We start from the raw sequence: 9,866 nt of genomic DNA on the forward strand, positions 1-9,866 counted from the left end.
TTTAGTTCTATCATTTGGTAAAGATGTGGTAATATGGGCGGGTTGGGTAATCTGTGGGAACGTGTTTAGGGCCAAGTCGGATTAAGATGACCCATTGACCCGCAAATACAAATGAACACACACATAAATAGGGGCGGATCTGTTTGTTCTTTGTGGTGGAGTGATCTATGCTGGACCTGTTGAAAAAGGCACGCATGCACATTGCCCATGTGATTAGACATCACCTACAAGTCTACAACCATGGTTGCAAAAGTCGCTAGGCGCTCCCTAGTCGGTCGACTGGGGAGTTGAGAGTACTATGCCTAGGTGGAGAGTACTCGGACATGTTAAATTATAAATAAATTGTTTTTTCAGAAATTAAATATATGTCAAATAACATAAATTTATTAATATTTATAACAAAATACGTGAAAATGATATTCATTTTTTATATAATAGGCATAGAAATTATGTATTTTTTTTAAAGCCAAACTTGGTCGGAATTGACCTACTGGATCTGATTCTGGTCGATGTTGACTGCATTTGATCGATTCCAAGTAATTAGGCGGAGTTGAAAAAAGTCGACTCCTCAACCTTCCTTGGAGCGATTACTCGGCCTTGGAGGCCTTGTTTTACAACCATGCCTACAACCACTTTCGCCTTTTGTCCCACCAAACGACAGTTTAAAGGCATGAGTTCCCACCCAAAGCTGAGCATAATGTCTGCTTTCCTCAATTTCGCATATACAGTTGCTTGAAAACATTGTAACAATCCGTGATTCTTGTTTAAATTAGAATTGGTAAGACCATGCGTAATGAAAGCGCCAAAGCCTCTACGTCACACGCCACTGGTACCAAACACCGTTTTCCACTTCCATTTGGGCCCCCAAAGGCTCTCAACGCCAAAGGAATAACGACCTTGAAGGAGGCAAGGGGTGGGGTCCGCTACACATTAACCAGTCACATCTTTTCTTATGATTTTTTATATTTTATATTTAGTTAAATCATTACACCTAGCTATTACGTAGTTTAGTTACGATTTTTTTATTCAAATTCGTTTACGTGATAGTTACATGACAAGAATTTTTACAATTTTTAATTATTACACAGCTATAACATAACAGTGGATTTGAGTTACTTGGTGAGAGGCTGAGTGTGCGTAACCTATGTTTTGAAGATATAGTGCGCTTGTTGTAATGTATTTTTTCTTAAAAATCTAGAAGTTGCTGTTAAAGAAAAAAAAATCTCGTCAATAATTTTTTTAAAAGTTCCTAATCTTTAAGTCTCTAATTTATTAAATTTTAGTTTGTAACAACTCCCACAACTAGATTATAAGGGTATTCGGGGTGGTCTCGGCAAAGGAAGTGGCAAAACCTTTTGCCACACGGGGAGTCCACCGCCATCAATCATTTGCCGCGGGAGGCTAGCTTTTGCGATGAGTTATCGCCGTTTGTGGGGAACTTGAGGGAGAGGGCCCAGTATCTTCTAAACCAATCATCTTTTTTTTAAGAGTAAACTGTCATTTTGGTCCATGTGGTTTGGCCAGTTTTGCCACTTTAGTCCAAATCTCAAACTTATTACATCTGGGTCCCTGTGGTTTGCATTTTGTTGCCATTTTAGTCCAAATTTCAGATTTGACCAGATTTCCCATTAATCAACTGCTATTTTGTCTGTACCCTCAGGGGCATTTTGGTCATTTTAGATTTATTATCTCTTTATTATAACTCAATTATAATAAAACCCCTTATCATCGTCATCTTCAACCTATCTCTCAAACAGACATCTCTCTCTCTTTCTCAGCATAAATCATCTTCTTCAAAGTTCCCAAACCACAAACCCACCCTTTCATCTGCAGACCAGTCATCATCTTCATCATCGGCATCATCCTCATTTGGGTCTGTTTTGAGTCGTGTTGATTCTCGACTTCGTGTAGAAATTTAGTGTTTGTGTCGGCTTTAACTCACCAACCGACAAACACTACCAGCCCTAATTTAGTTGTTTGAGTTGGTTCTCATAGTTATGTTACAGGGGAGGTGTATATATGTGGAATATCTTCCCAAGAAGAGGTTCCGGACGACCCAGAACAGATCGAACCGAACCCAGATTCCATCAGGGTGTTAAAACGGGTAGCTGGGACGGTCTCCAGCCATTTAGGGGAAGAAAGCCGGGTGAAAGCCGAGCAGGCATGTTTCCTGCCTTGCACCGATGACAATATTCCTGTGATCGGTGAGATTCCGGGCATGAAGGGATGTTATGTGGCGACAGGGCACAGCTGTTGGGGGATACTTAACGGTTCAGATCTGCTGATGCTTCCACCGCTTTTCTCGAATTTCCCATTTTACAAGAAGCCCTAATTCCAAAAATCATGAGGATCTGGATCTGGATTCGTATTTTAAAGGTTAGTGGTTGTTGATTTGGATCTGTTTGTTTCTGATTGTGATCTGGTTGTGGTTAATTTGGTGCTGATTGTGATCTGGTAGTGGTTGTTGATTTGGATCCGTGAGAGATGTTGATTTGGATATGTTAAGTTGTTTCTGATTGTGATCTGGTTTTGGTTAATTTGGTTGTGGTTAATTTGGTGCTGAAGTAAGATGAACGAGGTCTGGGTTTTGATGATGTTCTTGATTTTCTGTGTTCTTGATTTTCTTGAAGATGATGTTCTTGATTTTCTGGGTTTTGATGATGATAAAAGATGATGTTCTTGAAGATTATGTTATTAATTATTAAAATGTTATAATAAATTGACATGGACCAAAATGCCCCTGCACTAAAGGACAAAATAATTAGTTTTCAACTCTCAAAATAGAGGGTTTTTGGATTTTGGACTAAAATGGCAACAAAATGCAAACCACAGGGACCCAGATGTAAAAAGTTTGAGATTTGGACTAAAGTGGCAAAAGTGCCCAAACCACAGGGACCAAAATGGCAGTTTACTCTTTTTTTAAATGATTTGAGGAAACCATCTCTAGTGTTTTTGGAAGAGAGGAGAATGAAAGGAGAAATGACATTACACACTACACAATATGATTGGATGGGCGAAATTTTCCCCCATTTAATTACTATTACGTATGCACTACTTAGTGCTTACACCACCCTAATCAAAACAACAGCTTTTTGTCAAAAGGTTGTATGATGCGCAACTTTAGTAGTACCCTGAATCACAAACAACAATTGTTCAGGGTGGGATACTTGTCTAGATAGGGTCATATTATTCCAGCTTCTCTTCTGTCTTCTCTACTCTCAATTAACACATCTTCTCCATTCAATCCAATTTTGCATAACGAAACCAACAGCAATGGCGACTATCTCTTGCTGTACAGTTATCAAACCCCATAAAACCCCTAATACCCCTTTTCCCGCTTCTGTTTCGTCTCCCACCGTCTCCTGTTCTTTGCCCATTCAACTCCGATTGACCCATCGTTGCATCATCAGCATTCCCAATTCTTACCCTAATTCGCTGCTTTTTCATAAAAGATTGCCCAATTTGAACAAGATAAGGTCTTCTGTAGCTGAAGAAGAAACCGCTATTCCTGAACAAGAAGAGAGCAGCAGCAGCGACCAAGGGGAAGTGGAGCCCACCGTTGTTGTTCCAGTTTCCCGTTCTGATATGCTCACCATGTTCTTTCGGGTATTTTGTAACAAGAAACACCAAGTTTTCAATGTTTATTTCTGCTACAGGTGTTTAACGAATCAAATTTAGAATAAACCAATAAATTTATTCTAATGTTGAAATTTTGAAGCTGAGTTCTAATTCCATTTGAAATTCTACTACTGACCTTAAAACTGGATTCGGGTTCGATTTGAAATTCTATTATTGAATTCTTATCGAAATTGAATTCGAATCCAAGTTCAAAATTTTAAAGATAGCTGATTTCTATTACTGAATTTGATTCAAAATGCTATTAAATCTAAATGAACTCGAAATTGAATGCATAAACTCTATATTGATTTATCATTCTGCAATGAGGGTTATCGACTAGAGTGAAATGTTAGACATTAGTGATTTTGGGGTAACTATTTATTGAGTTGATAATTGGATTCCATACTAAATGTTAGGAGACCCAAATGTTAGAATTCAAGTATTATAAGTCCTTTTGTACTTGTATATATAATAAAAAAATGCATAATTTAAATTCGAATTTTGTATTGAAATTCTCAAATTTGTATTCGATTACTGAATTCAAATCGAATTTGAACCGAATTTTGAGTTTTTCGAGTCCAGTTCGAATACTGAACACCCCTATATAGGTCGATGAATGAATGCACACCAACTGTTTGATAATTGTTCAAAGATAAATTTAAGAACCACGTTATGAAAAAGTATATGGAAGCTTAAAGCTGTTACATAAATATTTGAACTACTTTGAGCTGTATACCGAATTTCACTTGTAATTGAACATATTCTGAGTTGCAAATCCAACATTTAGCTAAAGTTTCTTGTATATGTTATTCATTTTGATTAAAGCCACTTACAATCGTTGATCTTTATGTATATGGAGGCTGAGGGAGCAATGAGTGAAGCAGCTATTCCTTCTGTAACAAGTGCTCTTGAGGTAAATTTAACTTAGTCTCCGACAGCCCTACTTAATCCATATTTGAATGGTGCAGTTTTTTATAACATGATCGATGATAAATCTGTTTTGGAACGACATCCGTAACTATGCATTCTCGGTTTTTTTTTTCAGGGGACTGATGACATCTCCGACTTAAAAGTCCAAGTTCTTGAGGGTATTGCAAGTGTTGAGGTGAATTGTTTTTTATATCTTTTAAATAGCGAGAAATAGATATCTTAAAACGGCGTTCCATTATTCAGTGGGGTGACATCTTGAATTGTTTAATGTAAACTGACCCGTTTTGTTTTGGTTTAGTTAAAGAAGAAAACAACTGTGCAAGCTACTGGAGTGGCTTCTAATCTGGTTGAGATCATACAAAATTCCGGATTCAAGTTACAGACACTGAATTTGAGCTTTGATGATGATGCCAACTAAATATTCAATTTCCTTTGTTCGTTTCCCTACTATAGTGAATCCAGAACATTCACATCCTCATAGTTAAGGTATCTTGAATTTTCTCGCTGATGCTATCTTAACTGATGTTTTATTCTTTGTGCTTTGTTGTCTTGGAAGTAACAGAGTTATGCGATATATGTAGAGTTCAGTTCACTCATAGTGTTGTATTTGGCCCTAATGTGACCGCCTTAAAAAGATTATGATGGGCTAAACAAGGTTTGCAACTGGACCAAACAAAAAGGTTTGAAAATGATATTGATTTTAAATTAATTAATAAATAAATCTCAGTCTATATTAAAATGAAGGAACATAGTGTCTTGATATTCGTTTGTTTAATCAAATCAATAAATAAAAAAGATTTCACTAGATCTCGGGTATACTTTGGACGACCCAACATGACATGTGAAATGAAAATGTATGTAAACAAAATAATGGCACACCCTAATCATTCTCCACTAATTACGCCATAAAACTTGTTTTCCAGTATACAAAATCATATAATCATTAACATAACATTCAAAAAAACAAAATGAATCAAATCAACTCAAGTCCAGCAAGCTTTAGTTCGCCCGGGTTTGAACTCTCACCATTTCGACCAGTTTAATTAAACGAGTCACATCTACGCCGAATCTCTCCATTCCTCCCAGTCTTCACACCATACAAACTCAACTTCTCAATCGCTCGACCAAACGCCTCAAAGAACGCCTTCTGATCTCGCGCATACAACTCCACAAACGGCCTTGTCCGTCGATCCATAACAAGCGCCCTATCCGACCTCAAAACACCCAACCCTTTGGGCAAATTCTTATAATACGAGTTATCAAAGTCCCTCGGGGTCATTATATCATTAAAAACCGACAACGATGGATTCTTCCGGTAATCCGCACACGCATTCCTTAATCCCATAGCATACCTAGGATTATAAGACGGATCAAACCTTGAGGAGTTATTGTAATTATAAATATCTGAACTTATTTCACTACAATGTGAGAACCCAATAGTATGAGCCCCGGTTAAGGCCACCATTTCCTGTACGGAAAAACCTATGGATTTAAATAATCTTATGATCCGGTTCATAGACATTGTGGGTTTGGGCAAAATGTTTTGCGCGCGTGAGGCGCGTGAAACCAATCCATCTCTCCGACCAAGTTTAACGTTGTAGAAGGGGCCACCCATCATGGTGACGAGGTTGCGCGTGGCGACAGCGAGGATGTCAGCGCATGAGACGACACCGGGACAAGCGAGTTCGAGGGCGGTTTTGGCGCGTACGACGACGTCGAAACCGTCACCTGGGAGAGAGAGATTGATGTCGGCATCACGCTCGGCTTTGTTGAAGGGGGTGGAGGAGATGAGGACGGAAGCGTCGCAGCCTTCGACGAGACAGTCGTGGAAGAAGAGGCGGAGGGCGGCGCCGGCGGTGGTGGGGGAGGCGATTTGTTTGTTGGTGGTGGTGTCTTGGATTATTTGTTCGAATCTGGGGCATGATTTGTGGTAGAATGATGTGGAAAGCTGCTGAGAATGTGAAGGTTGTAAGATGAGTGAGATGCACAAGAGGGTTAGAATGAGTGGTTTTATTAGCACCTGCTGCATCGCCATGGATGAGCTTCGATGAGCTCGATGTGAGAGGAGTGAGAGCTTGGTGGTGTGATGATAATGTATGGTGGCTGAAGAGGAGGGTTTTGAATGTCTATAAGTCTGTATTGGATGTCTTTATAAACTACTATAGGCCCATAACGGTATTTTTTATTTTTTTAAAGTGGTATGAACTATGAAATTAAGGTTTATTTAATATAAGAAATGATAGTGTTAAATTAATATAACGTTAATGTCAAGTTGTGGAGCTTGTGTTCTAATATTTTATTTTATCTTAGCAAGATTAATCATTACTTTGTTGGAAAATTTGCTACTGTGATTACTTCTTAGAATTATTTGAATGGTTACTATAGAGTATAGACTATGGTGTAGGATTGTTTCCTTTTCTTTATTTTGTTTATGGTTAGGGTTTGATCAATCTATTACGAGTTTGATGTCTATCTTTAATAATGTTAAAAATAACTATAAACTTAGAATATGTGTAGTGGTTCAAGTCTTTTAGAGGCGTTTTCTGCCATGTGGATGTCACGTCATCAAGGGCGTTTTTCATCCAAAAAGGGTGTAGTGGTTCAAGCCTCATTCTTGCCCTTCAATTATTATTCAATTTTGTTCAATTATTTTTTAAAATAATATAAAAAGAGTTCCAAATAGATGTGGGAGAATCCTATTGGCTATTCACAATCATCTTAGATGTGTAAAAGAAAACGCCATTAAAAAAAGGCAAAAAATACATAGAGGCGGTGTAGTGGGCATTGTGGGGCGTTTTTTTGGGGCATTCCACGCACAATTCCACAGTTAGTATAAAAGTAACATTAATACTTTCTCAATGGAGGCACAACCTCCTCCAATTTTACTTTCTTATATTCATCATTTCATGATTTCATCACCCCCACATCTATTTACTTTCTCAAGGGGATCTGTTATCTCTGTTTTTATTTCTGCTGGTTATGGAAGCTCTATCTCGCATCTTTTGCAAAGCAGGGTTGGAAGGTTGTTTCAAAGGGATAAAAACCCCAAATAATGGGCCGATCATTTCGCATCTTTTTTATGCCGATGACACGCTTTTAATGAGGGAATGAGATAGGGTTAATGTGACGAATGTGGCGAGATGCCTCAGAATTTTTTATTTGTGCTCGAGTCTAAAAATCAACCTTCACAAATCCAACCTTTATGGGATGGGGGTAAATGAGGAAGATATCAAAATTATGGCTAAGGTTATTGAGTGTAACACGGATAGTATTCCGTTGTCCTACTTAGGGATTACGGTGGGGGCTAATATGAATAGAATTAGTAACTGGGACCATATAATTGAGGTGTTCAATAAAAGATTGTCAGTTTGGAAAGCTAAAAATATTTCTAAGGGGGGAGGTTCACTCTGATTAACTCTGTTTTGTAGAGTTGACATATTTATTACTTTTCGTTATATAAGGTCCATGTTAGTATCATTAAAACTCTTGAGGAAAAAATGAGAAGGTTCCTTTGGGCGGGTTCAAATGACATTAATAAAATGAACTGGGTGGCTTGGGATTGTGTTACTTGGCCCAAGAATAAGGGGCGTTTGGGTATTAATAGACTTAAAGATGTTAACGAGGTTCTCCTTTACAAATGGGGATGGAGGTACAAGGTCGAAAATCAAAATTTATGGAGGAAAATGGTTGAAGCGTGTCATAGTATAGATAATCAAAGAAGTTTTTTGCCAATTAATGGTAACATCGTTGGATGCTGGAGTAATATTGTTAAAACTATATCTAAAATAAAACTTAACGGGAAGAGTTTAAACATGATGATTTTGGGTAAAGTGGGGAACGGTAACGATTTGTAGTTTTGGTTAGACACCTGGATTGGCGATTCTCCTTTCTTGGAAATATGGCCATATTTGTTTGTTTTGGAAAGGTTTAAACCTTGCAGGGTTGCGGACAGATTGAAAAATGATCAAGATATTGATGGCTACTCGTGGAATTGGATTAGTCAACTAGAGACAGACATCGAGCTTAAGGAATGGAAGGAATGTATCGAAGTCGTTAACATGGTGAGACTGTCCAACGATATGGATTCGTGGTGCTGGAACGTGGAAAATCAGAAGGAGTTCTCGGTGGGTTCGGTGAAAAAGACGCTCATATTGGAGAGGGGAAATAGCTTTCTTCCCAACTTTGAATGGTGCAAATGGATTCCGTTAAAATGTAACATAATGGCTTGGAGAGGCAATTTAGACATGCTTGCGACAAGAGTTAATCTGAAAAGAAGAAATGTTAATATTGTGTCGGTTATGTGCCCTTTCTGCGATGAGTACGAGGAATCGGCGGATCACCTTTTTACGGCATGCTCGACAGCTTCACGGGTCTGGGCGGCTATCAGTGTTTGGTGCAAAATTCCCCCGATATTCGCCTTCGCCTTCAAAGATTTGTTAGGAATCCATAATACCTGCTTCTTGGGGAAAAGAGCTAAAAAGATCATGCTTGGTTTGATGATAATTTCTGTGTGGTGTATTTGGAAAGGCAGAAACGAGGTTGTTTTCAATGATCATAAGAGAAGCCCGCAAGAGATTGTTGCAGAAATTAAGTCAAGGGGTTATGTTTGGTTTAGAAATAGGTCTTCTTGTAAATATATTAGTTGGAATGAATGGTGTAATTATCCGTTGTATATGTTGTAAGTGTTTTGCCCTTTACCCGTTTGGGTTGGGGGTTCTGTCTGTGTTTGACCTTTTGCCCGTTTGGGTTGGAGGTTGTTTTTAATTAAGTTTAATTTTCAAAAAAAAAAAAAAAAAAAAATTAACCTGCCATATCCACCATCTGGATGACATACTTCAAGGTCTTGTTATATTCATCTCACTAAATTGAATTGAATTTGTTAAACACTTCATCCAAAATTGTATCCGGTTGGTCCATAAATGTACTGGGATTGAAAAACTTTTCTAAAGTTAATGAAACTCACTTTCATTGCTATATGTGATGGAATTGTTAAATATTCCAATGGAGACTTTCAAATATTACCAAAACCCTGATTTACCAATGTCAAAACCCATACTAAAAGATTACCATCAAAATGAACCATCTATATGGTATTATAAAGTGTTTAGTCATACATAGTTTACTTTAAAACCATTACAAGGAGAACATTTAACTCTTAGAATAATAACTGTTCTATTAGAATAATAATTAAAAAAAAATAACATCTCTTCCTTTAAACTATATATAGTCTGTAGCAGCACTTTATAATCATGAAAAAAATATACCTATGTAAACTGTTAAAGCCTTCTACAAGTAACAGTCATCATAAGTTTATATTC

General features: G+C 37.6%; 2 protein-coding genes across 2 annotated transcripts; one reads left to right on the forward strand and one right to left on the reverse strand.

Annotated features, from left to right (window-relative positions):
• Nucleotides 1-3,137: 3,137 nt before the first annotated feature.
• LOC110903915 lies at nucleotides 3,138-5,144 on the forward strand. The gene is made up of 4 exons (XM_022149712.2): nucleotides 3,138-3,606; nucleotides 4,478-4,531; nucleotides 4,664-4,723; nucleotides 4,847-5,144. Exons 1-4 carry the CDS (start codon nucleotides 3,274-3,276, stop codon nucleotides 4,964-4,966), a joined length of 567 nt encoding a protein of 188 aa, XP_022005404.1. The 5' UTR covers nucleotides 3,138-3,273; the 3' UTR covers nucleotides 4,967-5,144.
• Nucleotides 5,145-5,390: 246 nt separating this feature from the next.
• LOC110903914 (peroxidase 63) lies at nucleotides 5,391-6,865 on the reverse strand. Its single transcript, XM_022149711.2, has one exon. The coding sequence runs from the start codon at nucleotides 6,581-6,583 to the stop codon at nucleotides 5,588-5,590; it is 996 nt and encodes a 331-aa protein (XP_022005403.1). The 5' UTR covers nucleotides 6,584-6,865; the 3' UTR covers nucleotides 5,391-5,587.
• Between the last annotated feature and the right edge of the window lie 3,001 nt (nucleotides 6,866-9,866).

Source organism: Helianthus annuus, chromosome 14 (assembly GCF_002127325.2).
Source record: "Helianthus annuus cultivar XRQ/B chromosome 14, HanXRQr2.0-SUNRISE, whole genome shotgun sequence".
Lineage (NCBI taxonomy): Eukaryota > Viridiplantae > Streptophyta > Magnoliopsida > Asterales > Asteraceae > Helianthus > Helianthus annuus.

Excerpts from the sequence above, each read along its gene's own strand:
- LOC110903915 (XM_022149712.2), top strand. The coding sequence starts at position 3,274 with ATGGCGACTATCTCTTGCTGTACAGTTATCAAACCCCATAAAACCCCT. Across the intron at positions 3,607-4,477 it reads TGCTCACCATGTTCTTTCGG|GCTGAGGGAGCAATGAGTGA; the intron begins GTATTTTGTAAC and ends ATGTATATGGAG. Across the intron at positions 4,724-4,846 it reads AGGGTATTGCAAGTGTTGAG|TTAAAGAAGAAAACAACTGT; the intron begins GTGAATTGTTTT and ends GTTTTGGTTTAG.
- LOC110903914 (XM_022149711.2), bottom strand. The coding sequence starts at position 6,583 with ATGGCGATGCAGCAGGTGCTAATAAAACCACTCATTCTAACCCTCTTG.